The following is a 25277-nucleotide window of genomic DNA, read 5'->3' on the forward strand; positions in this document are numbered from 1 at the left end:
TGAACTTATTTTTACCAAATATAATTTGGCCAGATCTATTCTCCCCTGCTCTGTAACCTATATTTGTGTGTATGAACTTCAAATATAAGCGTGTGTGCACGTGTATTTGAACATCAGTTTATTTTTATTATTTTTTCCCAACTTCGTTTTAGCATCATAAAATTAAGTTATTTCTTTGTTAAAGCTCAAGGAAAACCTATTTGACTAATTATTTATCATTACAGCATTTGCATTGCTAAGTAGATAATAAATAAATTGGCAAAGATAGCTTTATCTAAAAAGAACCTATTATGGTCAAGGAAAGAGAGAGAAAAACAGGAGCCCTTCAAGCCCTCACCTGATCGCAACAATATTCAGTAGGGAAGCTCTACTATTAAAACAAAACTTACCAGGTGAGATAAGTTATTCTTTTGCTTTACATACACAATTTATATTTCTGTCAGTGCTTCTTCCAGCAATTAGCTGTGCAAAATGTGAATATCACATTGACATCTCATTTATGTGTGGGTGAGCAATGTTGCATGCTGTTTCTGTGTCAGAATGAGTATAGTCAGTATCACCAGACTTTACCCTTGAATTTATGCTGACAAAAATTGCACTCGCGGTCTTCTAGCCCTTGATTATTTCTAAAATATATTACATGGAACCATAATAAGAAATATGTAACTTTGATCACAAACCATAGACAAATTACATTAACAAAGACCTGTCCACAAAAATCAAACAACCTAACAACAAAATGGATTATGCATTGTGTTGGTATTCTATGAGGCAAATCCCCAAAAACTGCTTCCTGTGAGATAAACTGTACTATGACTCAGGGTAATACATACAAGAACAACCAAGTTTGTTTAATTCAAGGAGAATATCTTTTAAAACATGTGCAACTGTTTGGATATATTTGCTAACTTTCAAGAGAACAAAATACTGAAGAGACCCAGCAGATCACAGCACAGATTTTTGACTGTATCAGTCATGATATTACTCTTCTTAAGTCAGATCCCTACATCCTCTTTCTTGTTGTCATTGTGGTCTAAATTTCTAACAGTATGTAATTCATCAATATTCCCATCTAAATGCCCTAGTTAAAGTGCATTTGATTATTTTTCTAAGATCTTTTATTCTGATTAATTTCCACTACTTTGTGAATGTATTGATTCACATAGTCTAATGATGCTATTTGAGCATAAGAAGTTCCAAATCCCAATCAATTCAACCCAACTATTTATTGCCTCATCAGTCTGCTCTCAATCATCATTAAAGTGATGGAAAGTGTCATCAATAGAAAAAAAGGATTCTGGGTATTCCAAGATGGAGGATGGGAAGAAGTTGTGGCTATAAGAGTTGGTCTTTGATGTATTTTCGGGTTTGGAGCAGATTCCCTCAAATTTTAGGAGCAGTAATTACTGTTTAACAAGCTGTTGTACTGTTTTGGAACTTTGTGGACAAAAGGATCAAAACAACGGCACTTTAAAAAGGAGGAAGACAGAAAAGGGCAGTGACCATATGGGCAATGTGAAAGAGACTTACACTACAGTCTGACCCAGCACTAAGCTGCACAGCTGCTGCCTTTGCTGTCTGTTTTCAAGTATCTCTGGATATTGAAATTGGTCTTAAGAAAAATAAACAAACAGCAAAATTCACAGTTGACCTTGGAGAAACCTGTGTGTGGGAGCTCCCAGCAGGGGAGCAGTTAAGTGGCTTTTTAAAGTGAAACCTTACTGATTTTCTTTTTAAAATCCACAATAGTGAGTAGAGTGGGGTTTTTTTGATTATATGTTGTTATTGAGATCTGTCTCTTGATTAAACTTTAAAAATATAAAAATATAGACACTAAGCTAGCCTGGAGCAGTGTTTTTAGAACAACGAGACTGCTATTTTCTGGATCTGTGGATTGTTAAGGTGCAGAGATAGCCTTTAGTAGAGTGATGTGCTCTTTCTGTTGGAAGTGGGAGATTAGGGAGAGTTTCCATATTGCTGCTGATTATGTCTGCAGGAAATGTGTTTGGTTGCGAATCCTATCAGAGCGCATGAATTGATTGGAGCGGCAGTTAGAGGATGGCAGTTGCAGGAAGGGAGATAAACTAAAGATACTGTCAGCTAGATGGGTTACCTCCAGGATAGGTAGGAGAGGGAAACTGGTAGTGCAAAGTCTCCTGTGGCTATCCCTATCTCAAACAAGTATGCTGTTTTTAGGGGGTGGTGAACTCTTAGGAGAATGTAGCACTGACAGCCAGCTTTCTAATACCAAGATTGGATCTAATATAACGAGGTGTATGCCAGGTTCCAAGCAATCGATTGTGATAGGGGACACTCTAGTTAGATGATTCTGCAGTTAGAAGATTAGGCACAGTTAGATGATTCTGCAGCCAATAGTGAGACATCAGAATGGTGTGTTGCCTCGCTGGAGCCAGGATCAAGGATAACTAGGAGAGGGTGCAGAATATTCTCAAATGGGAGCAGGAAATCATTGTACATATTGGAACTGATTACATTGGAAATGAAAAAGATTGATTCTGAGGAGGGAAAATAGGAAGTTAGGCAGGAATTTAAAAAGGAGATCCTTGAGGGCAGTAATATCTGGATTACTCCCAGTGCCATGAGCTAGTGAGGGGTAGGAATAAGAGAATAGAACAGATGAATGCATGGCTGAGGAGCTGGTGTACGGGAGAAGGATTCTGAATCATTGGAATGTCTTCTGGCATCGAGATGACCTGTATAAGCAGGATGGATTGCACCTGAATCGGAAGGGGACTAATATATTGGCAAGGAGAATTCCTACAGCAGTGTCTACTAGCATAGCCAAGTGTTCTCAGACCTTGTATTCAAGTCACAGTCTCTTAAGGAGTGTGGGTTCGTTTCCCACTGCTGCCACTTGTGCTCAGGTGGATTTAAACTAGTGAGGGTGTGGGACCCAGGGAATAGTGAGGAAAGTGATCAGTCTGAGGCTGGTACAGTTGGGAAAAAGAGTAAGTCAAACAGTCAGGGCAGGAAGGAACAAAGTACAGAACAAAGTAAAACTGATCAATTAAACTGCATTTATTTCAATGCAAGAGGCCAAACAGGGAAGGCAGATGAACTCAGGGCATGGTTAGGGACATGGAACTGGGATGTCATAGCAATTACAGAGACGGGGCTCTGGGATGGCCAGGACTGGCAGCTTGACGTTCTAGGATATAGATGCTAGTGGAAGGATTGAGAGGGGGGCAAGAGAGGAGGGGGGGGGGTGTTTTTGATTAGGAAAAACTGTACTTAGGGAGGACATTGCTGGGGATATGTCTCGAAGTTATTTGGGTGGAACTAAGAAGTAAGAAAGAGATCATTACCTTATTGGGATTGTCCTAAAGACTCCCCAATAATCAGAGAAATTCAGAAACAAATCTGTAAGGAGATTTCAGTTATCTGTACAAATAACAGGGTGGTTATGTTAGGGTATTTTAACTTTCCAAACATAGACTGGGACTGCCACAGTGTTAAGGGCTTGGATGGAGAGGAATTTGTTAAGCATGTACAAGAAAATTTTCTGATTTAGTATGTGGATGTATGTACGAGAGAAGGAGCAAAACTTGATCTATTTGTGGGAAATAAGGCAGGGCAGGTGACTGAAGGGTCAGTGGGGGAGCACTTTGGAGTCAGTGACCAAAATTCTATCAGTTTTAAAATAGGATGGAAAAGGATAGACTGGATCTAACAGTTTAAGTTCTGAATTGGAGGAAGCCAATTTTGATAGTATTTGGCAAGAACTTTCAAGAGTTGATTTGGGGGTAGATGTTCACAGGTAAAAGAATGGCTAGAAAATAGGAAGCCTTCAGTAATGAGAGTCCAGAGACAGTATGTTCCTGTTAAGGTGATGGGCAAGGCTGGTAGGTGTAGGAAATGCTGGATGAATAGAGAAATTGAAATTTTGATTAAGAATAAGAAGGAAGCATATATCAGGTACAAACAGAAGAAATTGAGTGATTCCCCAGAAGAGTATAAAAGCAGTTGAAGTATATTTAAGAGGAAAATCAGGAGGGCAAAAAGGGGACATAAGATAGCTTTGGCAAATAGAGTTAAGGAGAATACAAAGGGATTCTGCATTACATTAAGGACAAAAAAAAGTAACTTGGGAGAGCTCAGGTCCCTTAAAGATCAGCAAGGCTACCTTTGTGTGGAACCACAGGTGATGGGGGAGATATTAAACAAATCTTTTGCATCAGTGTTTACTGTGAAGAAGGATATAGAAGATACAGAATGTGGGGAAATAAATAGCAACAGCTTGAAAAATGTCCATAGTACAGAGGAGGTGCTGAATGTCTTAAAACAGACAAAGGTGGATAAACCCCCGGTGTACCCTCGAACTCTGTGGCAAGCTGGGGAAATGATTGCTGGGCCCCTTGCTGAGATATTCTTATCATTGATAATCACAGGTGAGGCACTGGAAGACTCAAGGTTGTCCAACGTGGTGCCACTATTTAAGAAAAGAGATAAGGAAAAGCCAGGGAACTATATACCATTGAGCCTGATGGTGGGTAAGTTGTTGGAGGGAATCCTGAGTGATAGGATTTACTTGTATTTAGAAAGGAAAGGTCTGATTAGGGATAGTCAACATGGCTTTGTGCATGGGAAATCATGTATCACAAACTTGAGCTTTTTGAAGAAGTAATAAAGAGGATTGATGAGGGCAGAGTGGTAGACGTGATCTATATGGACTTCAGTAAGGCATTTGACAAGGTTCCTTGTGGTAGACTGGTTAGCAAGGTTAGATCAGATAGAAGACAGAAAGAGCTAGCTGTTTGAATATGGAACTGGCTCAGAGTACAATGGGATCTTGATCAAATGGGCCAATGGGCTGAGGAGTGGCAGATGGAGTTTAATTTACATAAATGTGAGGTGCTACATTTTGGAAAGGCAAATCAAGGCATGACTTATACACTTAATGGTAAGGTCCTGGAGAGTGTTGTTGAACAAAGAGACCTTGGAGTTCAGGTTCATAGTCGCTTGAAAATGGTGTCACAGGTACATAGGATAGCATTTGGTATGCTTGCCTTTATTGGTCATTGCATTGAGAAAAGGATTTGGGAGATCATTTTGAGGCTGTACAGGACATTGGTTAGGCCATTATTGGAATAATGCATACAATTCTGGTCTCCTTGCTATAGGAATGATGTTGTGAAACGTGAAGGGGTTCAGAAAAGATTTAGAAAGATGTTGCCAGGGTTGGAGTGTTTGAGCTATAGGGAGAGACTGAATAGACTGAGACAATTTTTCCTGAAGTACGGAGGCTGAGGGGTGATCTTATAGAGTTTTATAAAATCATAAGGGGCATGGATAGGGTAGGGGAGTCCAAAACTAGAGTGTATTGCTTTGAGATGAGATGGAAAAGTTTAAGAGACCTAAGAGCCAACATCTTCATGTAGAGGGTGGTGCGTTTATGGAATGAGATGCCAGAGAAAATTTTACCAGGTGGAGGCTGGTACAATTACATTAAAATGACAGTGACATTGAAAAGACATCCAGATGGATATTTGAAAGGAAGGGTTTAGAGGGTATTGGGCCAAATGCTGGCAAATGGGACTAGATTTATTTACGAAATCTGGTTGGCATGGATGAGTTGGACTGAATGGTCTGTGTCTGTGCTGTATACCACTATGACCGTATAACAGAACTATCCAGCAGTACCTGCTTAATAATAACTTGCTCACTCACAGCTAGCTTGTGTTCCACAAGACCACTCAGCTCCTGACCTCATTACAGTTTGTTTCAAGCTGACAAAAGAGTTGAATTCCAGAGGGGAGGTGAGAGTGTCAGCCCTTGACATTAACACACATTCGAAAGAGTAGGAGACCAAGCAAAACTGACATTGATATGAATTAGGGAAAACTTTCTACTGGTGCAATCATACCTGGCATTTGTGAATATGTTTGTAATTTTGAGGTCAGTCACCTTAATTCCAGAATATCTCTGCAGGAGTTCCTCCAGTTACTGTCCTGGGCTGAAACATCTTTAGTTGCTTCACCAATGACGTTCCCACCACTATAAGATCAGAAGTGGGGATAGTGGTCAATGATTGCACAATGTTCAGCATCGTTCATGACTCCTCAGATCCTGAAGCAGATCCTCCCATGTTCAAATGCAGCAAACCTGACTTGGGCTGAAAAGTGGCAAGTAACATGTCACAAATGTGCCAGGCAGTGACCATCTCCAATAAGAGATAATCTAATCATCACCCTATGACATCTAATGGCATTGTTATCCCTGAATCTCCCACAATCAACCTCCTGGGAGTTTACCAATGATCAGAAACTGATCTAAACTTGCCATTTAAATATAGCAGTGACAAGAGCAAGCAAAGTCTAGGAATACTGCAGCAAGTAACTCACCTCCTGATTCCCAAAGCCCATCCATGCATTTACAAGCACAAGTTAGGAGTTTGATGAAATACTCCCCACTTGCATGGTGAATGCAGCCTCAACAGCACTCAAGAAGATTGACACCATCCAGGTCAAAGCAGCTGATTGATTGGCACCACATTCACAAACATCTACTTTCTCCATCACCATCACCAAATGTATGGAATGAGTTGCCAGAGGAAGTGGTGGAGACTGGTACAATTGAGCACTTAAAAGGCATCTGAGTGGGTATATAAATAGGAAGGGTTAGAGGGATATGGGCTAAGTGCTAGCAAATGGAACTCGATTAATTTAGGATATCTGGTCAGCATTGACCAGTTGGACCAAAGGGTTTGTTACCATACTGTACTTCTCTGTGTAGCTAATGTTCAATAGCAACAGTGTGTACCATCTATAAGATGCATTGCAGAAATTCATCAAAGATCCTCAGCACCACCTTCCAAATCTACAACCACTTTTATCTCGAATGACAAGGGCAGCTGATACATGACAATACCACCATGTGCAAGTTCCATGCCAAGTCACTCACCATTCTCACATCAAAATGCACTTCCAGTGATTCAAGAAAGCAGCTCACCACCGCTTTCTCGGAATTAACTAGAGATAGGAAATAAAAGCTGGCCAAGTCAAGGCGACCAAAGTCCTATGAGCAAATTTTTTAAAAATAGTGCATGCAAGGTTGAAATGATTGGATTGTTGAAGTGGGCCAGGTTAGTAATTTCATATGTCAATTTTAATTCAGTTCTATCATACTGTAAGTTCTGAAACATTTTTTTCCTTTCAGTCTTACTGCTGATCCTGTATAACTTTACTATTCTGGAAGCAATAGTTTAACCTTTGCACAGAAAGACACTATTAAGTCCATCAAGTCCTGTTGGCTCTACTTAAGGCAATGGGTTCCACTTCAATGCCCCCTCCCACCTACAAGGCACAATTAAGGAGTGTGATAGAATACTCCGCAGTAGCTTGGATCAGTGTAAGTTTACTTTGTCAAGTGTCCATGTAATTTCCTTTTGAAATCATTCACTGTCACTGCTTTCACCAACCACATGTGCAATATGTTCCAGGTCACTACCACTGACTGAGTAAAAATCTGCTTTCTCACATCTCCCTTAATCTCTTGCTCAAACTCAAACTAGTTAAATCTGTACCCCTACTCCTTGTACCATCAGTCAATTAGAGGATATTTTCTTTCTCTCCATTTTCTAAACTTGTCATAACTGTGTACACTTCTATAAATCTCATTCCCACCAAGGAAAAGAATCCTAGTTTCTCCAACGTAGTCTTGTAACGAAAATCCCCCAGCCATTGAAGCATTCTGGTAAATTTTCTTTAAACCCAGCTGAGATCTTCACATCCTTCCGAAAGGGTGATGACCAAAGCTTTTATGCAATAGTCTAGTTTTGGCCCTGCATAATTTACTAACTGCTCTCTCATTATGTCCTGCCATCTTCAAAGATTGATGTGCACGAATCTCCAGGATCTTCTGTCCCTGTACACTCCTTAGAATTGAGCAGTTAAGTCTCTATTGTCTCTTCCTACTCCTTCTTCAAAACCACATCACTTCACAGATTTTGTTTAAAATTCAATCTGGCATTTGACTGCCGATTCTGCTGATGTAACAATATCCTGTTGCCGTTGATTCTAACCTTCAAGTTTAGAATTATTGGCAAGTTCTGAAATTTTACTTTGTATGCTGATATAAAAGTTATTTATATATACTAAAAATAAAATGATTGCAGCACTGATCCCTGAGGAGTACAACTGAAAATGTGTATAGGGTATAAGCAGACAGGGAAAGAGCTAAGTTCTGAGTTTTGTGAAACAAGAGGTTCGGCTGAGCATAACTCAGATCAGATATCAACCTACAGTTAACAATGGTGTGCTGGAAGCAAGGATAATGGATTAACAAGGTGGAAAAGCAGTCATTTTGTAGAGCCATTTAACAATGTTAGAAGCATTCAGTATGCAAGGTCAGCTAACATGGGGAAAAGTATCCATTGTATGAACCCAGTTAACAAGTTTAAGAACATTCATTGTATAACAGTAAAGAGCTTGGTCTCTGCTATTGATATTTGTTGATTATAACGGTCAACCACCTAATATGTATGTTGCCTTATCTGGACGCTCCTCCTTGTAAAATGTCTAAACAGTTTATTGAGAAACTGCTGTTCCAGAGGAGACCATGAACTCATGTCTCTGTGCACATCGGTGATTGTTCTCTTTCCCTCCAGAGCCCGGAATAAAGATGAAGGAGGTAAATCCATACTGTGTCTCTGAGAGTTTTGCTTTGACTGCAGGGGGTGCGGGGAGGGGGAATGGAATGACACAACTAACCTCCAATCTGAAAAATAACATTTAATGACTCACTGTTTTTTGTCCTTAAGACCATACTCCTTTCCAAACTGACATTGAGTTTCTTGTTCCATGAACTTCAAGCTTGTTAACTATCTGTCATAATTTGTCAAATACTTCCTTAAACTTGTATGGACAATATTCACTGCTTTTGCTCGTGAAAATTCTCTATTACTTCAAAAAAATAATAATTTTCACTGTTCAATCATGATTTGCCATTTTTGAAATCTGCACACCCTATCATAAACCGAAAACTCTTGAATTGCCAACTTCTCTTCCCTGTTGGTTCTATACAGATCTCATTAAAAGAAACAAACATAAGATTGAACTCATATAAGTCTATTTACCTTCCATTTTAAAAATGAATGCTGATACTGAATCCTTATGAAAAACAAGTATCAACAACTTATCCTCCAATACTGCATTTAGGTAAATTAGAAAGCTGAATTCCTGATTGGAGCAATTTCAGGTATAAATGCTCTTGATTGATTAAACAAAAAAGTCTGATGCTTTTAAAAAGGAATTAACAGTACTGGTATCAGTAATCAATGTTGTGAAGTGGAGAGTAAATGGATGGAATGTCACCTTTGGTTACTAACATGTACTCCAACATATAAAGTGACAGCTTGCATTTAACAGGATTTTCATAGACTGAATGGGAAACATCTGTATAAGAGTCAAATTTTCACAAGGTCAAATTACTTCATGCTCATGGATGAAGAACAACTGAAAGCTTTAGCAGAATGCTTAAATGTTTTCAAGACTGAACTACAATGTCTTCAACGTTAAGAATGTGATGGCTATCAAATGGTTACAAGGGAAAACAAAGTCAAGGTTCAAGGGTAATGGAAATGAAAGTTACCCATGGCTCTTCAGCTGGAAATAATAAACCATATTTTGAAATTGTTTTGTCAAACGTTTATGTTTCATTTTTAAAAATTCAATCATGAGCAGGTTTTGTTTTCTTTTTTTTGACTTTCCCCCACACTACTGCCTAACAGCGGTAGTGTTTACTTTTCCCCAGTACCCATGTCATGTGTGTGCAGGTGTAGGACACAGTGAAGAATAACAAATGCGTAAATCTTTCTTTATAGTCCACCACCAGGAGGAAAGGAAATACCAGAGTGGCCAGTGACAAGCAGTGCCCTTCTCTACAAAAGGCAATGCTGTATGATCATAAAAGTGATGGGGAAGGTGGGGATCAAATTAAAATAGAGTTGGAAGGAGAAATAAAATACTCCACTCCCTCTGGTGTCCATCTCTTCCTGAACAGCTCAAGGGTGTTGGTGGACACTGCATGCTCCTTCTCCAGGGACACCTGGGCTCGAATGTAATCACGGAGCTTTATGTGTTTAAAATGTTTAGATCCTTGTCCCAGTTTGATAGCTAAATATAATTCTGTCAGCTGAAATTGCCAATACTTAATTTCACTTTGTAAATGTCATTTCTCTTGTTTGTGCGAAAAGCTGTAGCGAATCAATACTGCCATTAGAACATTGTGAAGCACGGAAGATAGAACATGTATATTTGGGGTCTGGGGGAAATAATGAAGTGGATACTAACTCAAGACAGCTTTCTCGAGAAAAATTGCCTTGCTGAATTGAGCTCCCGGCAGAGGCTAGGATTGTTTTTTTTCCTGTACAATAAAACAGACAGTTCACTGATATAATGAATGTACAAAACAGAAAGATTTTTAAAAATTCAAAATCATGATGCTGTACAAAACACAATTTTACTTTTGCATGGGAGTAAATCCAATTGAGGTCATCAGGAGTATACTTAAGAGGGAAATCAGAAGAGCAAAAAGGGGACATGAGATAGCTTTGGCAAATAGGCTTAAGGAGAATCCAAAGGGTTTTTACAAACACATTAAGGACAGAAGGGTAACTAGGGAGAGAATAGGGCCCCTCAAAGATCAGCAAGGCGCCCTTTGTGTGGAGCCGCAGGGCGAGATACTAAACGAGTATTTTGCATCAGTGTTTATTGTGGAGGAGGACATGGAAGATATAGAATGTGGGGAAATAGGTGGTGACATCTTGAAAAATGTCCATATTACAGAAGAAGAGGCGTTGGATGCCTTGAAACACATAAATGTGGATAAATCCCCAGGGCCTGATTAGGTATACCCTAGAACTTTGTGTGAAGTGAGGGAAGTGATTGCTGATCCCCTTGCTGAGATATTTGTATCATCGATAGTCACAGGTGAGGTCCCAGAATACTGGGGATTGGCTAACGTGGTGCCACTATTTAAGAAGGGTGGTAAGGGCAAGCCAGGGAACTATAGACCAGTGAGCCTGACATCGGTGATGGGCAAGTTGTTGGAGGGAATCCTGAGGGACTGGATATACATGTATTTGGAAAGGCAAGGACTGATTAGGGATGGTCAACATGACTTTGTGTGTGGGAAATCATGTCTCACAAACTTGATTGAGTTTTTTGAAGAAATAACAAAGAGGATTGATGAGGGCAGAGCATTAGATGTGATGTGATCTATGTGGACTTCAGTAAGGCGTTCGGCAAGGTTCCCCATGGGAGACTGGTTAGCAAAGTTAAATCTCATAAAATACAGGCAGTACTAGCCATTTGGATACAGAACTGGCTCAAAAGTAGAAGACAGAGTGTTGGTGGAGGGTTGTTTTTCAGATTTTTCATCATCTATATAAATGATTTGGATGTGAGCATAAGAGGCATAGTTAGTATGTTTGCAGATGACACCAACATTGAAGGTGTAGTGGACAGTGAAGAAGGTTACCTCAGATTACAATGGGCTCTTATCAGATGGGCCAATGGGCTGAGGAGTGGCAGATGGAGTTTAATTTAGATAAATGCAAGGTGCTGCATTTTGGGAAAGCAAATCTCAAAAAGACTTATACATTTAATAGTAAGGTCCTGGGGAGTGTTGCTGAACAAAGAGACCTTGGAGTCATGTTCATAGTATTTGGTATGCTTTCCTTTATTGGTCAGAGCACTGAGTATAGGAGTTGGGACATCATGTTGCAACTGCACAGGACATTGATTAGGCTACTTTTGGAATATGGCATGCAATTCTGGCCTCCTTCCTATCGGAAGGATGCTGTGAAACTTGAAAGAGTTCAGAAAAAATTTACAAGGGTATTGCCAGGATTGGAGGATTCAAGCTGTAGGGAGAGGCTGAATAGGCTGGGTCTGTTTTCCCTGGAGCGCTGGAGGCTGAGAGGTGACCTTACAGAGGTTTATAAAGTCATGAGGGGCATGGATAGATAAATAGAGAAAGTATTTTCCCTGGGGTGGGGGAGTCCAGAACTAGAGGGCATAGGTTTTGGGTGAGAGGGGAAAGACATAAAAGAGACCTAAGGGGCAACTTTTTCACGCAGAGGGTGGTACATATATTGAATGAGCTGCCAGAGGAAGTGGTGAAGGCTGGTACAATTGCAACATTTAAAAGGCATCAGGATGGGTATATGAATAGGAAGGGTTTAGAGGGATTTGGGCCAAGTGCTCGCAAATGGGACTAGATTGAGTTGGGATATCTGGTCGGCATGGACAAGTTGGACTGAAGCATCTGCTTCTGTGCTGTACATTTCTATGACTTTATGAGAGATGTCACATTTTTGCACTATTCTTGGGGAGGCTGATGTTATCACCCCTGAAACATCATAAATCTAATAATCAACCAGATCTTACTGAATCCATATAACATTGTACAATATGAACATGAAATACTACAAAAATATATAATTGCAGATTGAGTGTAAAAGGCAGATACTCCTCCACAGGAAAAAAGAGAAGGGGAATTAGGAGATGAATCATAGTCTCGACTTCCTTTCTTTGTGTGCTGCCTAACACGAACACCTCACTTATCTCCTGGTTGTGTTTGCTCCAATATATTCTGACATCTCAGCCCTGAGATAGATCATTATAATGATCAGAACGATCACATATACAATCACTGTACAACTGCAGAAACAAAGAGATTTGAGTGCACACGTTGATTGTACACAACAAGAAGACTTTAAGTTCTTACAAAACACCAACGGCATGTTTTCTCAGAACTAAATTGTTGTGTTTGAAATACCATCTGTTATTGCCACATGACAGACGGAACTGGCTATTATCTCTAATCCTGTCTTTTCTCACAGACATGTTTAGGTCTCAAACATTAATGTATTGGGATGCCACTTTCTGGTGATCCAATTTACAATATATTTTACATGCCATATTTTAGGCTGGGCTGAATCATGATAAGCTAGATTTAATCAGTTCATGCGATCAGCCATACTTTGCCTATAAGGTTTCAAAAAGAAAAAGCTGAGGATGGGACTTTTAATTGAAATCATTTTTCATCAAAATACATCAGGTTAAATAATCTGAATGTAGATTTAAATAATAAAATATATTTACCACCACTTGAGTGCTAGGGAACAAGTTCAATTTGAATCCTTTACAACACTGTAGTTGATTTCCATTAATACGCACTTATCAGACAGGTATCAACTTTTCTCTGTATATAAATTCATGATAAGAATTTAGCGCATACAGCATCTAGCATTGTTGATATCAAAACAAATTATCACTAAAAATGGAAGGATTTTGGAAATCACTTCCAACTGTATTTGACTAACATTCCTAGCTGTTTTCACTATATATAGGTTTGCAAGATCAAAAGGTATATGGAACTTTGGCCTAGAAGGATAGGATTACAATAAGTCCATAATAAATAACCGTGGGTACATGTGTAGGTATATGAATTTTAGTTTGCAAATCTTTTTCCTACTTTACAATAGCATACTGCTATTATTATTCATACATCTTGATATAATCATGCGTACTAGAACTATACTTTAAAATTCTAGTACATCTCATTTTTACATTGACTTTATTGTTTGAGTTTGTGTCAACAAAAAAGTATGGACACTTTTTCATCAAATATTCAAAAAAATAACATCTATCTTGCTTGTACAGATTTACATTCAGTATGTACAGTACGATTAGGACACCCAATGCTTGCTGCATCCTTCATTCGCACAGCAAAGAAATGATATTATATCTGATGACAAAATTATTTACAGACAATAAAACACTGGTTAAGAAGTCACAACAGTGCAATATACAAACCACAGAGCGTAACAGGCAAGGATAAATTCTGTGACTCAGTTGAGAGGTTGTAAACAAATACTTAAGACTATTAAACATGGTATTTAACTGAATGTGAAAAATAGTGTTCATTCCATAATGAGAAATTACAAATGTAAAGAATCCATTCTATACATTGATGAGAATCTATTCAGTCAAATCCAATAATAACTTCAATGTAATATAGATTGTTTTTCTTTGTCTTAACACACTCTGATAAAGTTGCAATACTCTAAAATGGGTGATAGCAAGTTGGCAGCCAGGTTTTCAGCTCTCACAATCTTTTGTTTCTATTGACTTTACAGTCAGTGTAAAGATAATTCATTGTCGGCCATTTTACATCATCATCCAAAATCAACATTACCTCTATGGTTTGTTAAGAAGACATTACATAATTTCCTTCAGCATTGATTGCAACTCCCAACTTATTTTACCAGATTATTGTACCTCTGTGGCAAAAATATTGTGTGTTAATTAGATATCTTTGACCATCGATAGAATTTTATGGAGCCATTAATCTAAATGGCAAAAGTTCCTAATAGTGCAGTAATTACTTTCACAGTGCTGACCTTTATGTTAAATTGATACTATAATATTGAGTGTCTCATTGATTTAAACTTATGATTTTTCATACACAAAGTCTGTATAAGATACCAGATGTGTCCTCTTTCAAAAAACATTTTTTGGTTTCCCTTCTGATTTTAACATGCATTCTAGCTTTCTGAAATCAAAGTAGCTGGATTGGATAAGAGGTGTTAATGTGTGTAGACATGTTGTTCAGTCTTCAAAATGTGTATTTAATACAAAATATCTTTCAACAGATTTCAAAGATCTCCTTCTGAATCAATAGCCTTTTCTGGGACTTGCCAAGTGTCTCAAAACATAAGGTTTCCAGATAGAAAATGCAGGGAACATGATTCTTTATGTATAACTTTGGTGTGTCTCTGAGGGAAGCTTCAGATTTTGGACATTCAAACCAATAACTTCTTCCATCAGCACAAAGGGAAATCAAATGAAAGACAACGACATGAGGGAGAAAGTAACCACTAATATTTCAAAAGAGCAAGCCATCATGAAGCCATTAAAGCTAAAGATGAAGAACTGACTGAGGGGAGGAATTAAATTGTAAAGACAGAACAATTAATTAAATTGTCATTAAGATTTTCCTTAACAATTAAGACTATTGCAAATTAACATAATGAAATGGCAAAACATTAGGTAGTAGCTACAATCATGACTGAAACATATTCTTTGGGGAAGAAATTGGTTCATGCCTGAATACAAACACAGGTCACATTGTCTGACTGTAACATGAGTTCCCTAAGAGGAAAGCATGTCATTTACTGGGAATTCGTCAATGGATTTCATTACCACAAAACCGATGATTGCCAAGTGACAACTGGGCATTCCAATGAAGTTCACCTGTCCTGTCCAACCCAGAGCAAGACTAGCTAGCTCTGAGGTCAGAAACAGCTCTCTAGTAGTTCTAAGGGTGGAGGTGAAAGGGATCAGGCAAAGTAATGTGGCTGCTGATTTCAACGGTGTAGTGAAGAGTTACACTACTGCTTCTTCTGGCTCCACATTAAGTAAAAACAAGTTTGCTTGTCCTAGTATTGGTGACCTCCATCCATTCCTTCAAAAACCATTGCTTAGGTAGCAATAGTTCTGGTAAAACTAATCAGAACTTCTGCAGTGTCAACTCTGCCTAATTTTTGAACAGTTTCAGGGCAGGAACATTAAATAGGAATTAGGTTCCTCAATAGTCATTACATTAACTCAAGTTTAAGGTAGATGCTAGGGACACCAGAATATAGCCTGAGCCAAAATAGTGTTGAATACATTTCAGACACCCCTAAATATAAGTCTGATCAAATTAAATCTGAGAAACAAGGAAATGAGGTCCAGTTCTGAAACCAAAGGGTATGAGAAATTAAGTTCTCAAAATGAGGTATGATCTGTCAGATCTGACCCATATGATTACATTGTGGGATGTGGTTACTATTGGAAAACGTTAATGTATTTGCCAAAATGTGATGTTTCACTTTGCACAGCTGAGATCAGCCAATTACTCTATCTAAGTATGGCAGAACCTTTGATAATGGTGATCCATCTATTTCTATTTTATCTGCCAGTCACATTACTGAAATACTGCACAGGAATAACACTGCGGTGCTGCCCGTCCTTTTACAAACTGTAGTTTGGAGGGAGATGCGTGAGGAGAGGGAATTTGATGCTAAAATGGTCAATAGCAGCCACTGTGCGAGATATTGCAGTGAATAGGGCGGAGAGAGCTGGATCAACGCCTGGTCAGTTTCAAGCGGGTCCCGGCTTCCACGAGAAGTTTCTTGTAAACAGGGAGCAAACCGGCACACACAAATCGCAACTTCCATTTCTAAATGTTAAACTCTCCACTTACTGATTAAAGGAACGATTAAAGTCGACACAAATCGTAAGCCGGTTAGTGCCCTTTTTTAAAAAAAAGTCTGTTCTGTGCTTTTCCTTTCTCTTCACTGCACACAGTTATGGTTTTCCCCTCTTTTAGCATCTTATTGTTAGTGTAATGGTGAGATGGGGGTGGGGGGAATAACACACTGTCAGTTCGTGTTGTAATGGGAAGCCGACCGCAAAGAAAACTTGAAGCAATTGTACAATTATCCCATTTCTTGCAAGTCGCCGTCTTCACTGCCATCCGTCGCAACCAGGGGCTCCTGATCACTCGCCCCACTTCCCAGCGATGACTCGCTGCTCGTACTTTCCCCAGACAGTAACCTGGTCACTCTCAGATCAGCTCTCAGTAACTGGACATCGTTTCCTATAGTCAGCTGGCCCAGATCACTGATCATTTCACAAAGGTCCTGCTGCTCGTTTCTGTCTGAAGCTTCCGCAGTGTCCAGAATGTCCTCGTACTCCAGACTCAGCTCCAGGTCGGCTTTCTCTTCCTGTTGCTCTCCCACCAGGTCCTCGGTGATGGAGCCCAGCTTCGGGGCGCTCCGGCTCCTTTCCACCGGGGGCTTGTAACTGCACTGACCGTTCATCAGCTTCCTGAGGGGCACCAGGGGGATGGTCTGCTCCCCGATCAGTTTCTGCTGCTGGTGCCTGGCATCGTCCCTCCTCTTGAGCCTCTTAAACTCGGCCAGGGCGTTACTGGTGGTCTGGTACAGGAGCAGGGCCATCGCCTTCGCCTTCTCGGCTTTGGAGACCAACACGGCGTGGCATCTCAGCATGACCGCCTTGTGCTTCAGTTCGTGTCGGTAGATCCAGGCGAAGATTCTGGGCGATCTGGGATCCGCCACACAGTAGGTGATCCTGTGCAAAAGGTAGAGATGGCCGGGTCTCTTCGCCTTGCCGTCCACATGGACCATGCGGATTCCTTGAGAACTGATGGTCAGCTTCATCTTGGTGCCGTTTTTACCCTGTTCACTTTTGGACCAGATTTTGGTCACGGCCACATCGGCACAGCCTTCCCCTTTGGACTGGATGGTGGTGGCATTGCCGAGGTATAAGACTGTGTAGGTGGGATCTTCCCCGGTGATGGTGATCTTCCTCCTCCTGGATTTGAACATGCTGCAGACTCGGTTGAGAGCGCTCTCTGGCACCAGGTCCGGGCACGCACGGGTGAAGGATGTCAGGCTGCTGTAGTTCAGACTCACCGAGTAACCGAGCTGCTTCGGCTGCCGCTTCTCGACCAAGTCCAATTTGTTTTTCTTCCAAGGTAACATCGCTGGTATCGGGAGATTTGGATTGTTAAAATCTGAGGACGATCGGGCAATTAGCGCCGCCCCCGATCATTGTCCATTATCCGGGCCGGCTTTCCCCTCAGTGACCGATCACCAGCTGCCTTCAGATCTCTTGCACTTCTCATGTTTCTGACACTGACTCGATGTTAAGTTGATACAGTCCCGGGCTGAGAGATGTAAATATAGAGTGGAGTGAACCATCCAGTCACTGGAGCGGGGAGGAGCAACACCGCCTCACATAGAGGAAGTTATCACCATTGATTTATCCCCCAAACAGGGCACAATGAATCTAATTTTTTTAAAAAAAGAAATGCATTTTGCGTTTCAATGTGATTAATATGTAATAAGATTCGAGACATTGCCAGCGCATGTTTCAGTTCATGGAAGTACTTGAATGCAGTACGACCAACTGGGAGTACAGCGTGTGAATTGTTCACGATAATGTTGTGCTCCTAAACTGGGCGAAAAGGGGAGGAGCACGGATTCCATCACTAGATTGCACAGTGCGCCCTATGGGATGTGTCCCCATGGCTTCATGCAGTTTAGGGTTTGAGTTCCACAGAGGCAGAAAGATGGCCTGTTTCAGCCTATCTCCGCCCGGAGCAGCAACAATGAAACGCGGCAGCCCGCTTCCTGATCCCGGTTCGAATGAGCTCTGCTGGAAGATGTTAGATCAGGACTTGACTGCACTGCCACCTTCAGTCAGAAACCTGACCGACTAACCCGCAACCCCAGTCCCAAATTAATGATGGGTTCCCTGAAAGGGCTGACATCAGAGAAACTCAGTGACAAGGGGAACCATCATTAGTTGGACTGTTACATCGTCTGTCTTTGGAAGACTTTAGCTTGATTACACTGATTGGGTTTATGAAAAGTTGTAATGAAGGAATAGGATATTCTACTTTCAGGTATCGCAAAATAGTTCAAATATTCCACCTCTGGTTTTTAGACTCCAGACAGATAATTGACTTACACCATGCCTGTTATTTATTCCAGAGGTAAAAACAATGACTGCAGATGCTAGAAACCAGATTCTGGATTAGAGTGGTGCTGGAAAAGCACAGCAGTTCAGGCAACATCCGAAGAGCGGAAAATCGACATTTTGGTCCCGGAACTTCCCACATAGATTCGAGACACCACCCATGCCCTCCACCTCCTCCAAGACGTCAGTTTTACCCGGCCCCCAATGCCTCATCTTCACCATGGATATCCAATCACTCTACATCTCCATCCGTTTCTTCCTCTCCCGACGTCCCCAACAGTACCCTTCCACCAACACTCTCATTCGTTTGGCTGAACTGGTCCTCACCCTTAACAATTTCTCCTGCGAATCCTCCCACTTCCTCCAGACCAATGGGGTAGCCATGGGCACCCATATGGGCCCCAACTATGCCTGTCTCTGTTGGCTACATACTTCTTCCGTAGTTACACCAACACCACTCCTCACCTCTTCCTCCGCTACATTGATGACTCCATGAGGAGGTTGAGCAATTCATCAACTTCACCAACACATTCCACTCTGACCTTAAATTTACCTGGACCATCTCTGACACCTCCCTCCCTTTCCTGGACCTCTCCATCTCCATTAATGACGACCGACTTGACACCGACATTTTTTAAAAAACCCACCGACTCCCACAACTACCTGCATTACACCTCTTCCCACCCTATCTCCTGCAAAAATGCCATCCCATATTCCCAATTCCTCCGCCACAGCCGTATCTGCTCCCAGGAGGACCAGTTCCACCACAGAACACACTAGATGGCCTCCTTCTTTAGACATTGCAATTTCCCTTCCCACGTGGTTAAAGATGCCCTCCAACGCATCTCATCCACATCCTGCACCTCTGCCCTCAGACCCCGCCCCTCCAACCGTAACAAGGACAGAACCCCCTGGTGCTCACCTTCCACCCTACCAACCTTCGCATAAACCAAATCATCCGCCGACATTTCTGCCACCTCCAAACGGACCCCACCACCAGAGATATATTTCCCTCCCCACCCTTTTCCACCTTCCGCAAAGACCGTTCCCTCTGTGACTACCTGGTCAGGTCCACGCCCCCCAACAACCCACCCTCCCATCCTGGAACCTTCCCCTGCCATCGCAGGAATTGCAAAACCTGCCCCCACACCTCCTCCCTCACCTCCATCCAAGGCACCAAAGGAGCCTTCCACATCCATCAAAGTTTTACCTGCACATCCACCAATATCATTTATTGTATCCGTTGCTCCCGATGCGGTCTCCTCTACATTGGGGTGACTGGACACCTCCTAGCAGAGCGCTTTAGGGAACATCTCTGGGACACCCGCACCAATCAACCACACCACTCTGTGGCCCAACATTTCAACTCCCCCTCCAGTCTGCCGAGGACATGGAGGTCCTGGGCCTCTTTCACCGCCGCTCCATCACCACCTGACGCCTGGAGGAAGAACACCTCATCTTCCGCCTCGGAACACTTCAACCCCAGGGCATCAATGTGGACTTCACCAGTTTCCTCATTTCCCCTTCCCCCACCTTACCTCAGTTCCAAACTTCCAGCTCAGCACTGTCCCCATGACTTGTCCTACCTCCCTACCTTCCTTTCCACCTATCCACTCCACCCTCCTCTCTGACCTATCACCTTCATTCTACCCCCATTCACCCATTGTACTCTTTGCTACCTTCCCCCACCCTCCTCCCTGACCTATCACCTTCATCCCCACCCCCACTCACCTATTGTACTCTATGCTACTTTCTCCCCACCCCCATCCTCCTCTCATTTATCTCTCCACCCTTCAGGCTCCCTGCCTCCATTCCTGATGAAGGGCTTTTGCCCGAAACGTCGATTTTCCTGCTCCTCGAATGCTGCCTGAACTGCTGTGCTTTTCCAGCACCACTCTAATCCAGAATGTTATTTATTCCATGAAGGTGCATTCAGAGTTGGCAGTTTGGTACTCATCTTTCTCTCATTTACCATTGTCTTAGCTTAATTTTCAAATTTATTATTGCATAAAATAATCGATCAAATTCTTTGTGTAAATTTATTGGCAACCAATCAAGTTTTTTGCTGTTGAACATAATTTAAGATGGAACTATTTCTGTTACAACCCAACAGTGGCAAGATTCTAGACAAAATCTATCTCTCCATTGAATTAATTGGATGGTAAGCTTCATTATAATATTGAGCGTCTTACAGAAATACCAGTGTAAAATATTTTTACGCAAAACAATTTGCATTGCAAGACAAAATTAATAGCTGCTCGGCCAAATATGCAAAAAACGCCATCCCAAATTTCTTAGGAGTAAATCATATTTAATCAATTTGCTTATATTCTTGAGAAGGTAACAATGAGAGTTCATATGCTGTTGGTATGGTGTACATGGAGTTCTAAAAGGCATTCAATAACGTTCCAAATGACAGACCTGTGACCAAAGTTAGAGCTCATAGAATAAAGGAGATGTGACACAGAATTGTCTGAGTGACAGGAAACAGAAAATAGTGATTTGCTGATGTTTTTCAGTCTGAAGGAAGGCTAATGTTTGGACCTCTGCTTTTCCTGATATGTATTAATGACTTAGGTCTTAGTGAAGTGGGCAGATGGTACCCAAATTTGAAAATATTGTGGACTGTGAGGAGGATTATGCAGAATTTCAAAGAGCTTTGAAGACAGATTGGTTGAAGGGGTAGACAAGCTGGAAAATGAAATTTAACGTAGAGAAGTGTAACATGATTCATTTTGGTCGGAAGAAGATGAAAAGACAACATAAAATGAAAGGCTCAATTCTAAATGGGGTGCAGCAGTTGAGGGACCTGGGAGTGTACATGTGCAAGTCACTGAAAGTGGCACAATAGGTTGAGAGAGTGGTTAATAAATTAACTGGATTTTATCAATCGGCCATATAATTCCAAAAAAATCCCACTATAACTCCATTTCAAGGGTTGAAATTTGTCATCAACCCTTAGTAAGAAATAAGAAACTGGGTGATGGAGGAGAGAAGACATGTGAGAGTGGGGGCAAGGGATGTCTGTGCTGACCATCACTGCCTTGAAGCTTTCGGCTCCAAAATTTCAGCTCACAACCTCACTGAGGGTCATGACCCCCCTACTTTGAAAAGTGGTTACAGAGATAGATTGAGAAGTTGGCACTGTTTTCCTTGGAGAAGGGAAGGCTGAGAGAAAGATCTGATAGAGGTATTTAAAATCACAAGGAGTCTGGACAACATAGATAAAGGCAAACTGCTCTTAGTGGTGGTAGGATAGAGAATCAATAACAGATGTAAGGCTATTGGAAAAAGAAGTAATGATGATATGAGGTAAAGCTTTTTTCATGCAGTAAGTGATTAGGATCTGGAATATGCTGCCTAGGAATGTGATGAAGTCAGATTCATCTGAGGCATTCAAGAGGGAATTAATTTATTATCTGGAACAAAACCATGTGCAGGGCTACAGGGAGAAGATGCAATGTGAGATTTGGTGAACTGATCCTTCAGGAAGCAGTACAGAGATTGTGGACTGAGTAGCCACCTGGGCTGTAACTATCCTATTATTCTAAGATCCTTTTGTTTTGCTTTGGCTTATTACTGAATGCAGCATCTTCTCCTGATTGAAAACATCACATCATACAAAGGTCTGGAGCTGCCAGATTTAAATCAATAAGAAAGATCAGTGTGTGAAGTTAAATGATTGATCGTTTCAATTTTACATCCATCCTACAGGAGAAAGGAACATGAGATTAACTTTTGAGTTTGTCATTATTTCCTGAACACTTGGATGTGGTGAAAGGCTGCCACCTATTGACAATAACAGCACCCATTCAAATGTTTATTTATACTTGTAGGCTTATAACCTTCAAACAATGATTGCTCAATGTGTTTAGTCAATATGAAAATGGGTGTGACAAAAGTGCATGTCAAAAGCTGGTGAGTTAAAATAATGTGCGATTTCTACTCAGCACAATTAGTTGAGTAACTCAAATGACAGCTTGGTGCAGTTTTTCATTTACTGCTAATCTAGTCTTTTTTTTAAATATCTAAACATTCGTCATAATAAGGACAACATTTCAGTAGAATACATGGCCTGTTAATAGAGGTTACACCAGGAAATGAGCTGTTAAAATCATTACCATGTGTTTCAAATTCTATTCAACTTAAGTTGAACATGAAAATAAACAGCTTGTAATTCACAGAAATGGAATGTCAGTGCTTTGACGGATGAAGTTGTCTTTTTCAGAGAATTCATTCCTAAAATACCTAATGTTTTTGCTCACAATTCTACTAATTGCTTGATTATCATAAGCTTCTAATAAAGGTTTCATAGTTTACATGTATATAGGGTCTTCCATGGCTGGAAATCATCCCAAACCGCTTCACTTTCAATGAAGTATTTTTAAAGCAGTTTTTTTTAAAATTGGGAAATGTGACAGTTAATGTGCTCACAGTATGGGCTAATCGGATTTCTGAGACAGGAATATTTTAAAATATCAGCAGGTAATATTTTAGAACTCAAGTCAAAAACCGATTACATGTTGAGAATGGGGTTTGAGTTCAGTTGGAGGAATGTACTTTGTAGATATTTACAACATACCTTTATTTAGTTCTGTATTTTCTTATCCTGCTTTAGATGATGTTGTTTCAAGTCATTTCCTTACACTGCATTCAATGGATTTTATGGGATTTGTCACAGCAATATGTCCTGCCTTAACCTTTAACCTTTCCTTTCAAACTTTCAGCAAAGTGATTTGCCTTGAAAGAAATGATGCTTCAGATACAGTCAAAGTATATCCCTCTGAAGGGAAACACGACAATCAAAACCAGAGCTCCCTGGATGATGGACACAGAGAGGCATGCACCATTGAAAGTTCTGTGTTTTGGAATTGTTTGGGATGAACTTCATAGGAGCAATTGTTTTTTTTTTCAGACCGGCTTTATGAAAACACATTCTGAAAGGAGGTGGACAATGGTCTCTTCACCACAATCATCTTGAGAGCAGGGTGAGAATGCAGGAAGGATCTGATAGGAGGACTCTGTTCATCACCAGCTACATTTAATTTTGGTACATATTTGCAAGTACTGGTGATGAAGCATTATGCCATATGACTTTGACAGTCCACAAAGGAAATCATCAGATAGGATACAGCACTGTTGAATTACCTGGAGCATTGCACAGCATTGTGGCAGGATCCAACAATTGTAACATGGAAAATGTCTCCATCTGCTGCTCAGATCTTGATTTCCAAATGGTGGACAATTGTGTCCAGTTCACACTAGCCTTGGGAGTCAAAATGAATTATAGCAGGGGTGAAGTGATGTTCTTTAGGAAGTAGGCTCATCAATCCTTTGTCTCTTTACTGTTGGGTTTATCCAACTGAAGATACCAAGGCATTGGTTTGGGAAGGTCAGGCCTGTGAACTGAAAGGAATGGGTAGCCATGGTGAAAAAGAAACTGGGCATGATGTAAGGATGGTCCCTCTTCACTGCAGCTGAGAATCTGCACATCAGCTGTGAGGCAGTCTTGGTGTTGCTTTATGTGGTGCAAGTCTGGCCCATAATCTGCTCCCGCTCCATAATGTTTAGCAGAAACACCTTCTGCATTGTCTTAAGAACAAAATTAGACTTAGTCTACTGGTACACGATGTCCAAATCTCTAGGGAAAGGGAGAAAATATGTATCTAAGGTTACCTTCATCCAGATGGCTGCTTTGTGAATGGCTGCATCAAGCTCTGTGTGATCCCAAGCTATTCAAACACTAATTATCACTATGTGCTGAAGTTCTACTCATGCTCAAACTGTTTCATGACTATTAATTTCATTCCTCCTCTTGCAGCATTCTGAGATTAAGCAGGTGTCACATTTGACTACAGAATGAGCTTTCCATCTCATACTCTTGACCTGATTTCTTTATGTTTCAGTACAGTCTATTACTTTAAGTTTGGAGACCAATAGTTACAACTAACGCAAGCCCATATAAAATCCAACATGTTTATTGAAAATTTTAGAGAAAACAGTTGCAATTAAACCACACAGTCATCCTTCAGGTGATTAATCAGGTGGAGTGATGTTTGACCAAGTTCTGACTGCTTTATTCACAAGATAATTCTCAACAATACATCTCTTCTGTCTTTCTTGTGTGCTACTGTGTGGGTCAGTTTCAGGGACTAACACACAGACTACACAGGTTTTGAAATAGCATAACCACAATTCCCTTCTGGATGTGGATTTGTTAATTGGGTGTATGTTCAGCTGTTGGTTGGTTAGCATATTCCCAAGTGGTCTTCCATTGGCTTGGTTTTTCCTGTTTTGCTGTGATTTCTTATCTGCCTTAAATCAACCTCTACTGTTTTCAACCATTTGTGCTGTCATTAACAGTTTTATTCAGATTTAATTATCTATTCAGTGTCGATGTAATTAGCAAGTATTGTGCCCATCTGGCTTCCACACAGCACTGAAATCAGTCCCTTTTCCATTTAAATATACCATTTAAATTTAAAATCCAGAAATAAAATGCACAGGCAAAATAAAAGAGTTTACAGGTTACATATAATTATACAAATTTATAAAGGCTGGACCTATGACTTTGTTATACAATACTGCAGAGGAAATAATTTCCCAAGGTGGTGATGGTTGTAGAAGCTAGATGCCACCTCTCATCCCTGACAAGAAATTGCAAATCTTCCAAATAAGGTGTAACATTTGTTAAAAAAA

At 40.7% G+C, this 25277-nt stretch overlaps 1 protein-coding gene across 1 annotated transcript; it reads right to left on the minus strand.

Annotated features, from left to right (window-relative positions):
- Positions 1 to 13585: 13585 nt before the first annotated feature.
- Positions 13586 to 18195, minus strand: fam43a (family with sequence similarity 43 member A). The gene has a single exon (XM_072572530.1). The coding sequence runs from the start codon at positions 17576 to 17578 to the stop codon at positions 16511 to 16513; it is 1068 nt and encodes a 355-aa protein (XP_072428631.1). The 5' UTR covers positions 17579 to 18195; the 3' UTR covers positions 13586 to 16510.
- Positions 18196 to 25277: the final 7082 nt, after the last annotated feature.

The sequence above is a fragment of the Chiloscyllium punctatum genome, chromosome 6, assembly GCF_047496795.1.
Source record: "Chiloscyllium punctatum isolate Juve2018m chromosome 6, sChiPun1.3, whole genome shotgun sequence".
Lineage (NCBI taxonomy): Eukaryota > Metazoa > Chordata > Chondrichthyes > Orectolobiformes > Hemiscylliidae > Chiloscyllium > Chiloscyllium punctatum.